At 42.4% G+C, this 19745-nt stretch overlaps 1 protein-coding gene across 9 annotated transcripts in view; it reads left to right on the top strand.

Moving 5' to 3' along the window:
• Nucleotides 1-19745, top strand: part of KIF1B (kinesin family member 1B) — an 86065-nt gene that overhangs the window by 15364 nt on the left and 50956 nt on the right. For 3 of the 9 annotated variants that reach the window (XM_017825704.1, XM_017825707.1, XM_017825708.1), the window contains exons 3-16: nucleotides 4005-4081; nucleotides 5140-5319; nucleotides 5923-5988; nucleotides 6735-6913; nucleotides 7586-7697; nucleotides 8722-8799; nucleotides 8992-9057; nucleotides 10231-10306; nucleotides 10609-10687; nucleotides 11215-11357; nucleotides 14979-15112; nucleotides 16145-16224; nucleotides 16611-16686; nucleotides 19168-19247. In XM_017825704.1, coding sequence (XP_017681193.1) covers nucleotides 4005-4081; nucleotides 5140-5319; nucleotides 5923-5988; nucleotides 6735-6913; nucleotides 7586-7697; nucleotides 8722-8799; nucleotides 8992-9057; nucleotides 10231-10306; nucleotides 10609-10687; nucleotides 11215-11357; nucleotides 14979-15112; nucleotides 16145-16224; nucleotides 16611-16686; nucleotides 19168-19247 — 1426 coding nt within the window. Of the gene's footprint in view, nucleotides 1-4004; nucleotides 4082-5139; nucleotides 5320-5922; nucleotides 5989-6734; nucleotides 6914-7585; nucleotides 7698-8721; nucleotides 8800-8991; nucleotides 9058-9831; nucleotides 9850-10230; nucleotides 10307-10608; nucleotides 10688-11214; nucleotides 11358-12484; nucleotides 12527-14900; nucleotides 15113-16144; nucleotides 16225-16610; nucleotides 16687-19167; nucleotides 19248-19745 lie in introns of all 9 variants that reach the window. The other 6 variants (XM_017825705.1, XM_017825699.1, XM_017825706.1 and 3 more) reach the window with 4 other exon arrangements.

Genomic DNA, 19745 nt, shown 5'->3' with positions numbered 1-19745 from the left:
CTTGCTCTATTGCTGTTGGTATAGCACATCTAAAATTATAATTTTCATTGATTGTACTCCTGCTTTCTCCTTTTATGAGGCTGTACTGCTCCTACTATGTACTTGTCCTGTACAAGGACTAATTAGTAAAACTATTTGGATCTCATGCTAAAACAATTTAGATTATTTGGTGTGAAGAAATTTGTTTTAAAACGGTCCATTTCCTCACCATTGGGTCAGTGAGATATAAAACTCACATTTGTAGTTACAGGTATCAAAACCCCACCAAACTTAAACAGCTGAAGAGCTAAAAAGAAGTGTTTAAGTTGTTTGAGCTCCAGAAAATATGTGGATTACTCCTGCTTAGAGGAACTTTAGATGGCATGAGGCAGCTCTGCATGGCTTCCTGTATAACTGTAAGGAGAAATAAGCTTTTAAAATACAAGCTGTGTCTCTGGGTGGGGATGGCAGTGGGTATTAAATCAGCTGCTGTTCACACAGGGTGCTTTTAGTTCTGCCAATTTATGATGTGTAATTAATTTGTCTATTTGCTTACAAAGGTAGAAAACAGATTTTAAATATTATGTCTTAAGGTGAAGCTTATTATTCAAAATTTCCAGAAATTCATAATTCAAATAAAGAGAAGGAATAGTGTGGGCATTTATCTCCCTCAACCAAATCGATTATTTGATATTTTGAAACCATGCACGTTCCCTTGCCTTTTTCTTGGCCTTCCATTCCAAAAGGAAATGATGGACATTAGCCCACCCTGTGCTTGCTGCTCTGAACCTGAAGAGGTTTTAGGCCCTGCAGGAGGAGAAGAGGATCTCCAGCTTGTTCCATCCTTCCCACACCAGGGTCATGTGTTGTCATTGCAGTAGCAGTGCTACAGAGACAGCGAGTTTGGGAAATATCCCTTCCAGTTTCTGTTTGATGCAGCAAACTTAACTTGTGGAAAACTGCAAGATTCCCCATGACCTAATAAGTTGGCTCTTGGTGAAGGAAGGGGCCTGCAGAAGGGATTGAGTTTCCCAGGAACTGGCTAACTCCGACACTCCGGGCTGCTCCGGTGCCACGCTGCTGGCAATTATAGCTGCAGCACAAAGCTTTAGTGTCAGTTTGCAAACACAAGAGTTAATTGCCACATTGGACCTTTGGAATAGCAGATAAACAAATTTGTTCTGTAAGATAAAAAGGCCATTAATGTGTTCCTGCTGTGATCCGCTGCCTTATTGCCTTCCTCATTTCCTGGGGCTCTGTAATTAAACCATTAGTGTGAGGACCATGCGGGGAGGCTGCTGTGGGGAGAGGAGATACAGGACGACCTATTTCATCAGTCACTCATACAAATCACCTCGGCCTTGCCTGGTTTCAAAACCAAACAAAGTAACTGAAAAGCTTTTACTGTTCTTGTGGATATTAAAGACATTGGAAACACTCCTCTTCCTCTTTTATTTCTATTTGTTTCCTTGTTCAGCTGAAAACACAGTGTGCTGAGAAACATAGTACATATAATCAGTGTTGCTGACTCAGTCTTAATTTCTGCAACATCATTTCAATTTTTTTTTCCTTCCCCAATTTGGCATATGAACTTTTAGGACAAAGCTTACCTGTACTATAAGAAGCCTTTTAATTTCTTCAGCGACACAGATTTCAGGGATGTTCTTGTCCCTCCAAAGGAGATGCTTGGTGCAAAAGACTCCTTCAGGTTAGAACTGTTACTTCACTTGGAATTCCTGGTTTCTGAGCTGCCTCACCATCTTCTTCCAGGGGTTTTATCTCACATTGTTACATCCCTGAGCACTTGGTTTCAATCTCGGACCACAGCAGACATCACTGATGTTGGCAGCACCCACTTGGTGCTCCGTGTCCCAAACGAAGAGGGTTTTAGTCCAACTGAAAGCTGCTGAGGTCATACTCTCATATCTTCTCCCTCGGTCAGCTCTGCTGGATTGATTTGTAGACTGGGAATTCTGTGAAACCAGTGGTTCTGAAAGTGGAGGATGTAACTGTGTACAGGAAACGGGAATGGGGGATAAATAGGCTCCAGGCTTGGCCCAGGAGCTGAGTGACAAGGGCTGTGGCTGGATCCCAGTGCTGAGGGACAGCATGCAGAGTTCCTGGCAGCAGGGAGCTTTGCTCTGGCCCATTCCTGCTGCAGTGGAAGGGTTTGGCCAGGCAGCTGCATTCCCAACCTCTGACAGAGCTGCTTTCTTGCAGTTAAACTCCCTTTCCTGATACGCTTCTCAAGATATGCTTTGCAAAAACATACATCCTAGAAAGTGGTTTTCAAAACAGCGAGCTGGATGTGGAGCTTGGCTTGAAGAGCAGAGGAAAGCCTGTCTAAGAAAATAACAATAATAATAATAAATAATAATTTAAAAAAATGGGGCAGAGTGGAATGACTTGCATAAGTGACAGAGCCTGAACTTTACTCTTCACAAATGTGATGGATCAAATTTAAGCTGAAAGCAAGTAGGGTGAAGTAATGGCAAGCTTGTAGTGCCTTTGCAGGCATTAATTGGAGATTGATTTTTATTAGTACTGCTTTTTTTGGGTAGGAACTTCCAGGTACAAGGCACTGCCTCTTCCTTACCTTTCAGAGCTTCACATCAAATGTGAAACGAGAAGTTGAATAGTAGCGGTCTGGAACACACTGCAAGGAGAGAGCTGATTTAACTTTGGGGCAGGGAAGTTGTCTTGTGGGCTTTGTTTTTTGTTCTCTTTGGAGAATTTTGTGAGCTGTAGCTGTGCTGCTGTTTGGGCAAAGCCAATAAAGGGAAGTTCCAGCCATATATGATCTCTTGGGTTACAGTCTGTTCTGTGTTGGTGCCCACGTTGCTACCCAAAGCCACAGGCATTTTTGCAAGTTGATACTGTGCTGGTGCAAATGATTCACTGGCTTTGCCTGTCTGTCAGCTTTTTAAAGGCAAGAATGTCAGCACAAGGTGCATCCAAGTGAAACGGAGTTGGCCACGAGAAATAGAGTAGCAACTGTTGCTATTTGCAGTCAGACAGTGATCTTTTCTCCACACTGTAATTTTGGACAACAGCCCTGCTCAGGGACACAGCATCTGGTAGAGGAGTGATTTGATTTTAATGGGGGTTCTGTAACCATGTTTTCAGAGGCTTGGGTGAACCAAGATGATAAGTTCGTGTTTGGAATGGTAAGAGGTGTGGGTGAGGGAATTTTTGTTTATCACTGAAGGAAAGGGACAAGCCCCCATTTCTCAAAGAAAAGCCTAACTGACATGAATATGTGAGGAATAAGCATCTTCTGTTTAGGATGAGTGGTATCAGGATGTAAATCCTCCCCAGGAAGGCTGCTGACACCTTTGCATGGCTTCTTTCTTCGTGGACTTCGTTTGCACTTATCGTAATTGGTGTCTCATCCCCAAAGGCAGATTGCTGTGTTAGGTGCAGGTGGGTGTGTGTAAATCTAAGGTGATTTATCTAATTTTGGCACCCTCAGGACTGGGCCTTTTTACAGTCCTTACACAGATGATGTTGAAAACAGCTGCTGGGAATAACAGATTTAAGTATTTCCAGCACTGTAGTACCCAAAAGAAGGAAGCAGTAGAGATTCACTTCTCCAACAAGGGCTGTGCTTATAAATTATTGGAATACAGAGACTACAGACATTAAAATGACAGCTGGATCCATCGTTACTCCCCTCCAAGCAAAGGTTATAGGAGGGTGTTTTGTAGCTGGGAAGGAAAAACCACCAAACCACCAAACCCACCAACCTAAAGGTGCCTGGCAAAGCTTTCATTAATTGTGGAGAATATACAGAATTTTGTTTAGCAACAACATATTCCTTTTAGGAGGTTTTTTTTCTTGACTTACTTGAAATAAGGCCTGCAGAAATCCAGTGTGAGGAAGGTGTGTCTTTTACTTCAGCCTTCTTACTCCTGTGCAGTGAGGCAACTCTGAATACTCAGAATCACAGATTGTGGGTCAGCAAGCTCATTAATTGTGCTCCTAAATGTCAAGTTAACTAAGAGTTTGAATTTTATTTCCTGTAGGTATTATCAACCCAAAGAACCCTAAGGAAGCACCAAAGTCCTTCAGCTTTGACTACTCTTATTGGTCCCACACATCGGTGAGTGTTTTTCCAAGAAAACCTGGTTTTGCTGTTGTTTGATGAGATTTAACTGCATTCCCTCTGATCAAGGCACCCCTGTCAGATGTTTCTGCACTCTCTCACCCACATTCAGGTTAAAAGCTTGTGACTGTGTGTTGTGTTGCCCTCTCTGGGGAGAGCAGAAAGCTACAACAAGTTGTAAATATTTGAAAGATTGTGTGAGCCGCAGTTAATTCAGTTGTCCTCTTAGACAAGTGACAGTTGCTCGAGTTCTTGCAGCTCGAAGAGGGATGTTGTCTGTGTTCCCTTGGCATATCTGAAGAGGCAGTGTGGTGATCCATGTTTTCAGTAGCTGCAAAAGCAATAAATTCTCATCTGGCTCCTCTGCCCCACCCTCCTGTGAATCGGTGCTCAGCTCTCACTGACTTCCAGTAATTGTTCTGCAGCAGAACTCTGTTGTTCTGCCACCTACTCCTCCCCTGCACTGTTTTCTAAAAGATATATAAAGAAGGGATAATACATTTCTCTGGGATTAATTTTAGTAACTCATGTGGTGAAATAAGAGTTAATATTTCTGAGCAAATCTGTGGCCAGCAAGATTGTTTTCAAGACAAAACCCCCTCACCTCCCTTACTGCTCCCTTAGAGCAACCCTGTGAGTTGATTACAGACCAGTCACAGGAACACTGTGAACATAATGCCTGAAAATAAGCAGATAAACAGCGTCAAGGAACAGAGGAGGTCTGATAAAATCTTGATCCCAACATTAGAATGGTAACGCAGCTAAATTTGTCCTGATTTCGGGAGCAGGTAATGTTCAAATCCAACACTTCAGGAAGCAAGAGAATGCCAGATTTAGAGTAAGATATCCCCACAAACAATGCAGTGACATGGTCATTGTCATTCTTCTCCAGCTTGTGCTGCCTTGGGAAAAAGCTGTGTGTAAAAATGGGCTAATTTACCTCTTGCTGAGGGATTGACCCACAAGATAGAAGTTGAAAAAAAACCCAGTTGCTTTTGAAATCTTACTGGAATGGTGGCTGAGTCTGTGTTTATGCTGTTTCCATGTCTTTCCAGCCTGAAGATCCCTGCTTTGCATCCCAGAGCCGTGTGTACAATGACATCGGGAAGGAGATGCTCCTGCACGCCTTCGAGGGCTACAACGTCTGCATCTTTGCCTATGGGCAGACTGGGGCTGGGAAATCCTACACCATGATGGGCAAGCAGGAGGAGAGCCAAGCAGGCATCATCCCCCAGGTAGAACAGAGCCCAGGAAGGGGATCTGGTTTTTTAGAATCACAGAATGACAGTATGGTTTGGGTTGGAAGGCACCTTAAAGACCATCTCATTTCAACCCCCCTGCCATGGGCAGGGACACCTTCCGCTAGCCCAGGTTGCTCCAAGCCCCATCCAACCTGGCCTTGGACACTTCCAGGGATGGGGCAGCCACAGCTTCTCTGGGCAGCCTGTACCAGGGCCTCACCACCCTCATAGTGAAGTCCTTCCTAAAACCTAATCCAAATTTCTCCTACATCATCTTCAGACACACACTTGCTGATATGCCATTTTTGTATTGCAGTCACAGTTAGCAGAGAACTGCAGCTTACTCCTGTTTATAGCACAGAATGATAATATTGGTGAAACCCAGAGCAATTGTTGAGATACCAGATAAAATAACGTTGATAGTGATGTAGAATTGAGATTAATTATCCTCCCAGTGAGACTGCATGGGATTGATGCATTTAGGTTCTTTTTCTTCCCCTGCCCTCATTCTAAAGCCATTTCAGTGACATGTCATAGTAGTTACTTGTTACTCCTCAGAAAGGACTGATTTCTGACTCAGGTTTAATTTCTCCCCAGCTGTGTGAGGAGCTGTTTGAGAAAATCAATGACAACAGCAATGAAGAAATGTCATATTCTGTAGAGGTGAGTGTGATAAGTGATGAAAGGATGTCTGTGTGCTGGACATCAAACTGAGCGTGGGTGCTGGGTTATTGATGTTGCATTAAGATGCTGATTTTTGATGGATTTTATTTTAAAAAATTTATTTTTTTAAGCTTTATGTCTTTTCTCTGTTTCATGTTTGAGGCAAACGTAAATAAAACCTTTGTGTGACTCTTTTTTTACCCCAACAGAAATCTAGTTCACCTTTACCTGTGTAGTAATTCTGAAAGAAATAATGGGCTGAAGAACCTAAATGTTGATTGTCAAAAGACTATAGCCATAATTTTTAGAATCAAAAGTGGCTTCTGCATACAGAGAAATTAATTTTTTTTCCTTCTTCAGTCTGCTTTGAAGGTTCATAAGAGGCTCCTTGGAAGCAGATTCCTCTTGCTCTGTCTTGTTTATTGCTTTAGGAAGCAGATTTGCTGCTGTGTCATTAAGGGATGACTGGGAACTCCAGTGCACAGTTTTTCATTGCACACTAATGTTTTCTGAAATGGTTGAGGGATTTATACATGGATGCAAGACCAGCAGCTTATGTTGGAGATCTGATGCATGAGACTCGTGACTCTTCTTCCCTCTGCCCGTGTCTGAGCTGTTAAATGAAGAGACACCCACCTACAGCTCTGCTGTGGTGGACTGGGGGAATTTCCACCACTGGCACACTGAAATGCTGCAGAGGAAGCCTTAAGAAACACTAAATTATCCATGCAAATTTCTGTTTTCAGGTGAGTTACATGGAGATTTACTGTGAGAGAGTCAGGGACTTGTTGAACCCGAAGAACAAGGGCAATCTGCGGGTGCGAGAGCATCCTCTCCTTGGGCCGTACGTGGAGGATCTGTCCAAGCTGGCAGTGACATCCTACACAGACATTGCAGACCTCATGGATGCTGGGAACAAAGCCAGGTGAGTAATGGGGGTGTGTTTTATATTTTTATCACTGTGATGCATTGGCACTTTAAAAAAACCCTCTCATGTAAATGAGGAGTATTATTGAAATCAATGCTATTAAAAGGCTGGTATTGATTTGTGTGGTGAAATAGTGCTGCAAATCACTGTGTAGACATTTAAAGGTTGTAATGAGACTTGAGATGAAGTGTCTAAATAGTTATACCAGCATTTAGTTCTTCCTTTGCTGAGCACTGTATCACTATCCTGGTATAAATAAACATGTGAGCTCAGTCCCCTCTTTCCTTCATTCAAGTGGTCAGGACTAAAGTTGGCATTCCAGCTTTAGTTTCTGGTTCATTAGTAGTTGTTTCCATGTCAGCTGTTGGCTCCATTTAACAATGTGTGGGAAAGATTCACAGAAATGCTGCTCACATTTCCTTGGGTGTTTGCATGTGAGGTGGATTATCCAGTAAAGATTGAGAAAGCTCTGTTTAAACTCTGATTAAGATGGGACTAGCTCAGGAGTGAAAAATCAAAGAGTTTATTAGTGGGATTAGGTGTGGCTTGGTTTTGCTTACAGGGCAGAACATCACCTGTCCAGCCTCTTGCTGCCATTGCTCTGCAGCTACATCCAGCCCTGCAGGAGTTGTGCTTTTCTGAACATGCCCATATCTGTTCTTATTTCAGGACTGTGGCAGCCACCAACATGAACGAAACCAGCAGCCGCTCCCATGCTGTGTTTACAATTGTCTTCACTCAGAAGAAACACGACACAGAGACTGATCTTTCCACAGAGAAGGTGTGTTACAGATCAGTGGTTTTGTGTCTGTTCTTCACTTAATCTTCCCTGCAGTGACTTATTCTTGTTGGCAGGATGATGAGAAAATGAGAATTGCTTTTTTTTTTTTTTCTGGTGGTTTAAGGGTGAACTTGCTGTGTGCCTTGACAGAGCCCATTTATTTCCTATGGGATTTTGATTGTAATTCTAAAAACAACTAAATGGGGCCCATGTGCAGGAGGAGAATATATAGATTAGGGAAAAATGTGGCCTTAAGGACTAGGTTCTGTGGGGAGTGATACATGAAATAAGTTACTTTTCCCCAGTCTTGTTCCCAGAACTTTCAATGGTTTTGCTTGTCAGTGCGAAATATTTGCCTCGTTAGTTCCTTCATTTGGGCACAGGAATTGGGATGAGTGAGACTAAGGCACTTTCTGGAATTAGCATGTTAAAAGGAAGCACACTGTTTAGCATGGAACAGATTTTTGTCTTTTATTACTCTGACATAAAGGTGTTCCACATGCAAAAGGAGCTGAAATACAGGTAATGTTCATATTTCTGAGCTGACTGCTGTGGACAGACCTGAAAAAAATCACTTATTGAAGAAACCCTCCTAGATGATAAGACCCTGTAAAATTAATTATCAGAGGTAATTGTCATTAACTGACCAGCCTCACTGAAGCCACAAACTGCCAGTGCTTTATTGGTGGTGCCACCAGAGCCAGGATAAAGTGTGGTTTCTCTTCCTCTGAGATACCTGTGTTATCTGCAGCAGTAATGCTTAATTCCCTTTGACTTCTGCTCTGTTCATGTGAGACCTCATTCTCCCTTTTGGGTACAGTGATACTTAAACCAGGACATAATCCCAGACACTTCTTATCCCTAAGAGAACAGCATCAAGCTAATTGCTTGTGAAAGCTGTTTGACTGCAGCTTTAAGGACACTGTGGTGGTTTTTTAGTCAGTAGAGTTGTTCCAATGCTGTAGAACTCTTTGAAGTTTTGTCTTTGCTCTGAGTCTCACGTTGCTGTGCTTTCCCTCTCCAGGTCAGCAAGATCAGCCTGGTGGATCTGGCTGGGAGTGAGCGAGCTGACTCCACTGGTGCCAAAGGAACCCGGCTAAAGGTACTGCAGGGATGGGCAGAGAGTGGGAAGTGGGTGCACAACCATCCTGTCCAGCCTTTGCTTTACAGATGAAAAGGAAAAGAAAGGATTGCTCTTATAAGTCTGGAAAAAACAGTTGCAAAACTGAAGACTACAGAGATTGATGGCTGAACAGTTTTAGTTACTGTATAATATTGTCCTCTGTTTTTTCAGGAAGGAGCAAATATAAACAAGTCCCTCACAACTCTGGGCAAAGTTATTTCAGCGCTGGCTGAAGTGGTAAGTGCAGCATTTACTTACCTGCAACAACCTTTGCACAACTGGTAAATCTGAGACAGCCAAATCCAGGGAGTACAGCAGAACCATTCACTGTTCTTGGCCTCACATTCCCAGCTCAATTAGCTGTGTGCATTTTGATAGATGAAAGTGCTGATACTCTTCTGTGGAGGTCATGCAGGCTGGCAGAACCTTGATTTGTGGGCAGATTGAAGCATTGTTTGTTTAACTGTGAAGAAGCCTTGCAGAAGAAGCCTGTGTTTGTGTAGAAGACCTGTTCACGTAGCAAGTTTCTAGTTCTGCAGAGCAGTAATTTTATTTTTGTTTGAAAGAATAATTTTAGAAAACTAACTGCAGCTTTGCTGTTAAAAATTATAGAAATACCAGTGTAGTGTTTGATTATCACTGGCTTTTTTTGCAATGGCAAGACTTGATGATGTGTTAAGTGAGCATATATTGATCCAAGCAAAGGGTTGTAGGTTTAGAAAAGTACTGTGTCTTTTACTTTGATACTCAACTATTATTAAAAAAACAAAAAGCTCCAAACAAATAAATTATTGTTACTCCTTTTAAAAGTGAGTTTTCAACAGCTGGACAGGCTGAATGTGCTTAAGTGCTTTTTAAATTTTTCTTTTTTTAAAATTGAAACAATTCTCATTCATTTGGGTTGTCAAGAAGAGAAAGTATTGTTCAAGCTAATGTGGAAATTACATACAAAGCTCTGTTAAGAAGCTCATCCTGTATCTTCTTCCTCTTTCTTTAATGCTTTCAACTTAGGATAACTGCACCAGCAAGGTAGGATGGTCTGAGTAGTAGCAGATGTTGGGTTTTTTGCCTGAATGTAAGGTTTGCTACTTCAATTTTCTTGGAATGGTGTCAGTACACAGAATTTAAATGTCAGGAAGATATTTTTCACATGCAGCAAAACCTCTCTGAAGGTGGAGCATCAGGGGAATTCTCTGAGCTGCTTCCCATGATCTGTTGAGGTGTCTGAATATGGTGCAGGTTATCTAATACCAAACTGAGTAATCACTTGTACAGCCGAGGGTGGGCCCCCCATGTTTGGGTGGCATTTGTGTATATTCTCATGGTCCTTTCAATACCCATACTGTGAATTTTATGTCCTAAATTTTCTGTTCAGTGTCTATTTTTTCATACTGTGTTATTCCTTTGTAGAGTAAAAAAAAGAAGAAGACAGACTTTATACCCTACAGGGATTCTGTACTAACGTGGCTTCTCCGGGAAAATCTAGGTATGGCTGATCTGTCTTCTGGAAAGAAAGTCTCACTGAATTTCCTGACTGCTTTTAAGTCACTTTAAAATTGTATCAAGTGCTATGTTAAATATTTTTAGTACTCAAATCTGAGTCGTCACAGTCCCACCTTGTGTTAATGTTACAAATCTTTCCTATGATTTCTGTGTGTTTCCTGGCAGTGGAGACTATAATTCTGTATTTGAATTCTATATTTTCTTGAAAATACTGATATTTAGTAGGTAATTAGGGCCTGGGTGGTGCACTGTTATTTCATCTAAAATCTTGCCTGTTCACTCTAGGTGGTAACTCCAGAACTGCAATGGTTGCTGCTCTCAGTCCAGCAGACATAAACTATGATGAAACTCTGAGCACTTTAAGGTACTTTCTGTGTCTCTGAGATGGATGTGGGTAGCTGCTCTAATGGCCATATTTTGTCCTTCAAACCTTTGGGTTATTATACTTTGAGAATATCTGTGGGGAAGGAGACTATGCTGGCAAGAACTCAGTTACCCTAAAGAGGAACCCCAGTCTATAGGGAGCTGGGGATTTATTGCCTACCCTTAACTTGAAAAATCAAACTCATCTTCTCGTGTTGGTGTGTAAGAACATAGCAACAGTGTTGTCCTTAAACTTGAGCATATTGGTCAAAGCACTGAATAAAGGACAAAAAAGTTGTCTGTCACACATATTGTTAATCCATCTTGAACAGAACTTGTCTTTTTTGCTCCCGTACCCTGTGCTAAGCATGAATTCAAACGCATGGCTGAATATAATCCAGCCATATAAGCTCCTCTGCCATCCAGCTGCAAGCTGAGGGTCCTCTGTTGTGTATTGCTGCACTGCTGGGTGGCCCAGCAGCAGTTCCCTGGTGGCTGGGAGGGTTCATGGCTGTGCTGCGGTTGCAGATACGCCGACCGCGCGAAGCAGATCAAGTGCAACGCCGTCATCAACGAGGACCCCAACGCCAAGCTGGTGAGGGAGCTGAAGGAGGAGGTGACGAGGCTGAAGGATCTCCTGCGTGCCCAAGGGCTGGGAGATATTATCGACAGTAAGTGGATTAAACACACCTCACCATCTTGAGCTTGGCCTCTGCGGCAGAGGAGGGAGAGCTGGGCCTGGGAGAGAAAGGGATTTAAAGCACGAGATTTAAATATAGGTGCTGATATGTAAGATGTGACATTTTAGAAATGGCAGCCTCTTGTGTCTTTAAACAACCAGGATTGTCTGTGGAGTTGCCACCTTCAAACTCTCAAGGAAAAACAAGGAGTTTGAGTTTCCTATTACTGTGGAAATGCTTTTGTGTAATAGAACTTACCCATTCAGGAGCTGCCCTGGTGAGTTATGGAGGGCTTTTTGTCTGGCTGCCAGTGAAAGGAGTTGAGATAGAGAAACTCAGTTTCATACTGAGAATAAAAAGCATCTTTTCTTCCCCCTTAAAGGGTTAGGGTTATGGGTTGATACCTGGCTTCAATGCCATCCTCGTTCAGAAAAGGAAACAATGGCTCATGTCAGACAATGTCCTGAGTGACAAATCATTTGTCATCTTGAAATAGCTGCTAAACAGCTGCTTGTGAATAACTAATGAATCCATTTGGGAGGTTCTGAGTTAGGTTGGCAGAGTAGTCTTGTACTGATCTGCTTTGCCAGCAACCTCTTAAAGCACCAGAGCACACTTGTGCCCAATTTCCTTGTCCTCATTCCAAACAAAGCTAATGAACTGAAACTGTAGCTGCTGCATTCTGCTATAGTATGAGCAGTGAATTCATCCCTAGTGAAGGAAATGCCCATAAAAACACAGTGTGCTCCAGTGGATTTTAATATTCTTTGACTTAAAAAAAACCCCAAAAGAATGTTGCACCAGTTTCTGATCAGAGCTTTTTATCTGTGAAGCAGAAGCCCTTACTTAGTCACAGGCTGTTTAAATACATGTAACATGTATTTACCTCTTTGTTTGCTTGTTTCCAAGAGGATGGGGCCAGAAGACAATGAAATACAAGTGTTTTCATGCTCAGTACAGTCTGTGGGTTTTGGTTCTAAATCCAAACTGAAGAAACTGTTACTGAAAAACTGTGTTTTGTTTCTTTAAATCTCAAGTAGAATTCTCTTCCCTTCCTGTGTCGCTAGTGAACCTTCAATTTTGATCCTTCTTGTATTTTCCCTCCTGCTTCCTTTCAGTTGATCCAATGGGAGATGAATACTCTGGAAGTGGAGGCAAATGTGTGTATTGTGTGGTTCTCTCTTTAACCTGCTTTCTCTGGGTCAGCTTTTAACAGAGCTTTGCATGCCAGCATTTCTCACAGGGAAATCCCAGACAGAACACTCACTGGAATGCAGTGCAGTTCCATGAAAACCAGCCTCACCAGCACTTCTTAGATTTGAGTCCACAGGCAAAAAACAGTGCAAAGTTTAAAATGCAACATATATCTGTTGCTTTCTTTGTACCAGAACACAGAAGAGGGAGTGGTAGTTCTTTAGTGTGTTTTCATGACAGTGAACAGTTTAGATTTGAAGTAGAAAATCTTCTTCTCGAATCTTTACTCAAGTTACTCAGTTGAGCAGTTCCTGCTGGCATTTTAAGGGCTCTTTTCCAACTAGAAATATTTGTTTGAAATGTGTCAGGTGATGAGCTCAAGATAAAATGTCCAGTTCCTCCTGGACACTGAGATTTATTTATTTTGTATAGTCCTTTAAAAAAAAGGAAAGAGGTTGAGCATCCTATACTGATGAAGGTCTTGAGGTTGAATTCAACTTGAGGTTGAATACTTGCAGGTGATTAATTTGATAGGGTTAAAACCAGTCAGCAAGGAAGATTTTATTTCTGTTGGTGTTTGCTTCCATGAAAGGGGAATAGATGGAGTCCACTGCAAGAGAAGTGTATTCCCTGGCAATTTGGGGTCAGTAGACTCTTTAAACTCTTTCAGTCAGTCTCCTTCGCCCTCACTCAGTATCAGATGAGAGAGATCTGTCTGATATTTCCTAAAATTAAAGCTACTGGTGGTGTAAAGACTCATCCTGGCCTGTCTGACATTCTGGTGCTGCTTCCAGTGTGTGCCATGTGCTGGGGTGGGAGCAGAGCCCCCGGAGCAGCGTGTGCATGGTGTGCAGGTCTCAGGTTCTGCAGCAGTGTGTGCATGGTGTGCAGGGTTCAGGACTCAGCGACTGCAAGTGCCCCTTCCTCTCTCTGCAGGAGTGCATGGCCTTCTGAGACTTCATCCCTGCTCTGTCATGCCTGCTTTCCTCATCCCAGCAGCATTCCCTTTCCTTAACCTGCTTTTCTTCTGCTGAACTCCCACCCCTGCCTCCTGTATTTGCAGATGGTGGTTTTCAAACTGACTCGATGCAATCCCCAGTTCCACGAGGCTGAAAGAGCAGGCTGAGTGTGCAGTGAAGGAGGGCAGAAGGCTGCCAATGGCAGGATTGGCCAGGGGAGGAGGACAGGAGATGGAGGAGGACAGGGAAATTTAGGCATCTCATTTTTATAAGTGTGATGCCCTTGTTTATAACTTTCAAGGCCTGATTTGACCTGTTCCTTTCCTGAAGTTACTTATTTCAAAGGATTTGTCTTTGAAATAGAATTTAAAACTATTAAAATATTGGAACAGAGCTCTTCTGTTGTCTGATATTTTCATGGTAGAGGATTTTTCTTTAGATGTGTGATTATTCGGAGCATATTGTTAACAGACATATGGAAGACAAATTAAAATAAATTTCCACTGGATATTTGTCCTTAAATCATTCAGGCAGCTATTCCTTGTTCTCTGTTTATCAAAGTGTCATCTTTCAAACCTCCAGGTTTTCAGGCTACAAAAGCTGCCTTATTAAAATTTAGATTTTTTTTTTAAGGCCTTTCTTTTTTAAACTAAGAACCAAAAAGCTTTAAAGCACCTTCTGAAGTATGAGAGCATTATCAGATATTTCACTCAGATATGTTAAATTTCCCTTTTTCAGATAAGGGAGGTTAAGAAGGAACACAATAATGTTGAGAACTTGTGTTCCCTTTTCCCTGCCATGGGCTGGCAGGTGATTCCCATCCTCCCCAGGGAGAATTGAAGGAGGGGCAGTTCTTTGTGCTGTGGTCTGGGTGCTTCCCACAGAACCACTGCTGAGATAAAGATTTACTTACTCAGTGTTTTAGATTGAAGGAGTCTGGAAGAGAATGTTTGGCTGACTTTAAGGAGTTGGTGTCTCTCCTGAGTTCAGCCCACAGTGTCAGTTATCTGCTGAGGATCTGAACCTGGTCCTACTCTGAGCTCTGTGCTGCTCAGCTCAGTGCTCAGTGAGGAGTAGGATGGTTTCTTTTTGCCAAGTGTGTAGTTGTTTTTTTCAAGCTTTTTGGATCAGAAGGGTTTATGATGCAGTCCTTCCTAGTAAACTCAGGGTCTGAGCTGGGTTACTGTGTTACTAGTATTAAAAGATTTGTTTCAGAACTGCCATCTAAAAACTACAAAACTTGTCTTGTTGCTGCTTAAATGCTTTCCTCTTACACTGGTATTTCCTTCCTTTCCTTTTTCCTCTTTCCTCTTCCTCCCCCTTCCTGTTTTCCTTTTCCCCCTCTTCCTGCCTTCCCTCTGTCTGTGTGTCTCTCTCCCAGATCTGAAAGATTTTCAGAACAATAAACATAGATACTTGCTAGCCACCGAGAATCAACGTCCTGGCAATTTTTCCACAGCCTCCATGGGGTCCCTCACTGCATCTCCATCCTCCTGCTCTCTCAGTAGTCAGGTGGGCTTAACATCTGTATCCAGTATACAGGAAAGAATCATGTCCACACCTGGAGGAGAGGAGGCCATTGAGCGTTTGAAGGTAGGTTTGGAGGAGGGTAAATGACAGTGAGCCTGGGAGAACTTAATAAATAGATCCTGTCTCTGCAGGATGTTGTCTGAAACCCACTTAAAAAGGGCACTTAGTGGTGGGCTAGAAACTGGGTCCATGCACCACCTTTGCTTTTAGAATTATTTAGGTTTAATTGTAGCCTGGAGCTATGATTAATTATAAATTAAATTCTTGGGTTTTATTTATGGGCCCTCTGCTGCAGTGGTAATTGTGGAAAATTTGATCCTAAGTGTAGACTCCACGAGGCCTGGTCAGCACTAGTGTGGGCCAAGTCTGACTTGCAAATGCACTCAGCTTTCAGAAAAGCAAATTACCCCAAAGTTGAAAAAAAAGGAGGAAGAATAATCCTGCCAGTGTTGTCTTGGCCCAGCCCCCACGGATTAAAATGTGAAGCACAGAAGGGCAGTGCTTCCCCCAGACAATGGCAGCCTTGTCCCAGCCCTGCCCGCAGCTGAACCTCACACAAGGGCAGCACAGGGAAGGATTTCTGGATTTTTATGACAGCCCCCCTCAATCTCCAGGGGTGGATGAGTGGGGAGAGCTGGCTGTGTTTAATCTCTGCTTCATTCTCCTGTTTGTCCATGAGACACTGCCACAGGAATGGAGCACACACTGCACATCCCTTTCCTATTGCAAACCCGCTGTTGCCATGGAAATAACAGTGTGGTCTCTGCAGTTCCTTGGCATCCAGTTACTGAATAATGTCTGTAAATCAGATGTAAAAAAAAAAAAGAGAAAGGGGGGGGGAACAAATTTAAGTGGTTCAGAATAAAGCCTGACTGTGGTTAGATATGAAGTCATCTTTTTTTCTCAACTTGCCTTCAGGGCTGTCTACCCTTTAAAAAATTAAGGGGAAAAAATGAAAGTTTTAAAGTGCTAAGAGTGCTTTTTATATATGAAATGATTTTGAGGCCCAAACTGAGCACAGACTTCAGTTGCTTTGTGTATTGTGTGAAGAACTTTGGGGAGAATTGTAAAACAGCTTCTGGTGCTTTCACACAGGAATCTGAGAAGATCATTGCAGAGCTGAATGAGACATGGGAAGAGAAACTGAGGAAAACTGAGGCCATTAGGATGGAAAGGTCAGGAACTGGAAGTGCTGTGATGTGGATGGTCTGTGGAAAAGGGAAGAGTGTGGAAAATGGAGATTTCACTGTGTTCACAAACAAAGGAGCAGCAGAATGGTGCTTGGGGATAGCAGTGCTGACCTCTGTGTTCCATGTGTAACAGCAGGGGCACAGCTGAGGGAGAGCTCTGCTCTTCCCTGGGTTCCTTCCAGTTAAAGTTGCTGTTCCACAGCCTCTCAACTCTGGGACTAAAGTTTCCAAACTCGCCCTGTTGTGCTCTGAGCTGGTGACAGCCCTGGCTAGGCTGGTTCAAAGTCTAATGCATTCATTACAGGCTTTCATTAGACCTTATTTGTCTAAGAAACCTAATATATGGTCAATATCTTGCTTTTCTCTCCCAGGGAGGCCTTGCTGGCAGAAATGGGAGTTGCCATTCGGGAAGATGGAGGAACCCTGGGAGTCTTCTCACCTAAAAAGGTAGAGAAAATTGATAACTATTGCATCGTGTCTCCAAAAGGCTGATCGGCCTGAGAGGAGAGGGGGATGAGGGTTGAACTTCTGCGTGTCTTCCTTCAGAGGATTCTGTGCTCAAGGAGAAGTTTTGCAGCTCCTTGCACGTCTTGATTTGGTAGCAAACCAGAAATGCTGCCTCTGAAGTTTGTTGCCACTTCCTGCAGTAGCTCTGTGTGACCCTCATGTGCTCTCCCTGTTCTGTTGTGAGACACCCTGGGATGTTTGAAGTCTTGTTTAGGTGCTCTTCCTTGCATTTGTTTGCTAATCCTTCTTCCCCTTGGGAAAAGGGATTGTGAGCTAGTGAACCACTGAACAGAGGGGGTGCAGGGGAATATTCTGTTCAGTGCTTGTCAGGAGTTCTATTTTCTGAAATTTGAAAGAAGCACAACTGTGCAGGAAAAGAGCATAAATCAGTGCTATTGCTATAAAATTATTGTTAGCAAAGAAACCCACTCTGCAGGTAAAGCAGAATTATTGAAGAAGCACAAGGAAAAGAACTTTCCTCAAAAATCTTTGAACAAGGAGCAGGGGGTAATATTTTAGCCTGAAACGTGCTGGTTTGCAATAAAGTGTGTAATAAACTTGATCTAAAGCTAAACAGGGACCTGTTTAGTGGCCTTGTACAGAAATGTAGAACAGCAGAATTGGTTAAAATGTGTAATCCTTCACGTTCAGTAGTGTTAGACTGTGATGTTTGGAGTAGGTAGAACTCCAGGAATCTGCTCCAGGAGTGCCTGAGGTTTGGAAAGACGCTGATTCAATGAGTGTTCTTTACATTTCTTTCTCTTATGTTATGGATCCTCATCTCCTTTTAGATTTTCCCTCAGAGGCCATCAGCTCTTTTTGATGATTCTTTTGGTGCATTTTCAGCTGATCAGGTTTGTGTATAAATGCCACCTGGATGAAGTAGTTGCTTTGGTAATAGGTAGTGTTTATTTTTACCCACATAGGATTTATTAGGAGAAGTAAAACTCCCAACCTAGTCCTATCTGCTTCTGTTCCTTGCTATCCTTGCAGTTCCATTAGTTCTCCTTCTAGTACCTGTGGCTCCTGCTGTGAAAATTTAGAAGATGTAGATAGAAAATGTGAAGGTTGTTTTTTTTTTATAAAGACTTTACACTTCTGAGGTAGCAATATGTATCTAATCCCGTGCAGTGAGTGCACAGTTGGGTTTGTCAGAATCACCTCTCATGTTGTTGAGCTTTATTTCTTGCAAAGCTCCCTGTTGCCTGTGACAGACCCATTTTTGCAGTAAATGCCCTCAGATACTAAAACATGTACCTACAAGGTACAGCTTTGTTGGCAAAGTGTTCAAGGGGTGCAAGTCCTAGTGGTGGAACAGCAGTTGACTACAGCTGAGGTTTGGTTTCTCTCCATTTGTCTCTTGATTTAAAAGCTTTACACAACTCCAGGTGCTGGTTTGAATGCAGGGAGCAGTGATGACAGCATGGGACATCTTCAGCTGCGGTTTTAGGTCACCCCTGTATTTTTAGGAGTGAAAAAGCTTGTCTTGTTTTTCCCTCCTTCCTATCTTTACAGGTAAATCTTCCATTGAGTAATTGACAATTAAATTTCTTCATTCAAAACCAAGTTTCATTGTGAACATCCAGTAGCTTTTGAGCCTCAATAAACTGAGTGCTGTTAACATGTCTTCAAGTGGACTTTTTTGCAGCTAGAGTAAGTTGAGGACAGCAGTGTTCCCAAGGAATTTTAGCCAAATTTACTTCCTTTTGCTAAACTTATTCTGTTTGAGGGTAACAAAGGGACAAGTGGCTTATTAGCAGTTTCATTTCTCTTTTATCTTCTTTCTTCTTTAATTATGTTTTAACCATTTTTGCCTTTTCTCTTGTGCTTGTCCTTACTGCCACCTCACTGGGTAGATTTTCACACCAAGGCCTTGTGACTTGTTTGCTGATTCCAATGGGGTTTTTTCACCAAAGAAGGTTGGTTTGGCGACCGTAGTGGATTTAAATTTAGAAGAAGTTTAGATGAAGAGCTTTTTAGCTGTTTGTATCAGAGAGTGTTGGTAGTTTTAGATTTTATTTTGCTGTTAACAGACTTTGCTAAATGAACACCTGACTTGTGTTGCCCCGGAAAAGCCAAAGTTGATTCCACGTCCGTTTCAAAATTTTACTAAAGAACCTTTTCTGCTCTTGGACTTCTCTTATCAAAGTTCACAGAGACTCTACAAGTTTTTTTTCTCCAGTTGAGGCCTTTGTTCTCTCTATGCACTGATATTTCAGATAACTCAGCAATCTGAGCTGTGTTTCTACTGGGACATTGTGATGCTTTTCACTGCGAGAAGTTACGTTGGAAAAAATACATTATGGAATAACCTCAAACATGGCAACGCTGCTGGATCATTACACATCCTCCACAGCTGCAGGAAGGAGCCTGAAAGCAGCATCTCAGCTCTCAATTAACTTTTTCTCTCTGCTCTTTCAGACTCCTCATCTTGTGAACCTTAATGAAGATCCACTCATGTCTGAGTGTCTGCTCTACTACATCAAAGACGGCATCACGAGGTGAGGGTTGCTGCTCACACACTCTCAGGTTGCTTCTTTGCTTCCTTAAATCCCTGTGCTGGAGACTCCACGAGTTTAAATAACGACTGTGCCCTGAGCTGTTCAACTTGCAGGTACAAATGAAGCATGAGATTGCTGTAGGTGGAAAAAAAGGGACAGAAATGCATTTCCTTTGAGGTTGATTTGGTGTTTGAAAGGTAATGTGTGCAGTCACTCAGCTGTAAGAGGTTGTTATTGCACCTGGGCAGTAAAAGACAGGCTGACATCCCCTCTGAGGTGTAGGAAAACAAAAGTAATAAATGCCTGAGAGATTTGGATGGGTGCAGGATTGAAAACCATAGCAACTGGAATATGGATGAGTGTTCACTTTATTATTTAAATAAGCTGTTATCCATGCTTGTGCACAATTAATGTATTCTGCATTCACATGCATGAGATAAAATTTAAATGCCACATTTGGAATTTTAAGTGGATTTTATTCCAAAATTTGTTGTCAAG

The sequence above is a fragment of the Lepidothrix coronata genome, unplaced genomic scaffold (genome assembly GCF_001604755.1).
Source record: "Lepidothrix coronata isolate B3197 unplaced genomic scaffold, Lepidothrix_coronata-1.0 Scaffold122, whole genome shotgun sequence".
NCBI lineage: Eukaryota > Metazoa > Chordata > Aves > Passeriformes > Pipridae > Lepidothrix > Lepidothrix coronata.
Note: the sequence above shows the minus strand (reverse complement) of the source record. Positions and strands in the feature narration are given on the sequence as shown.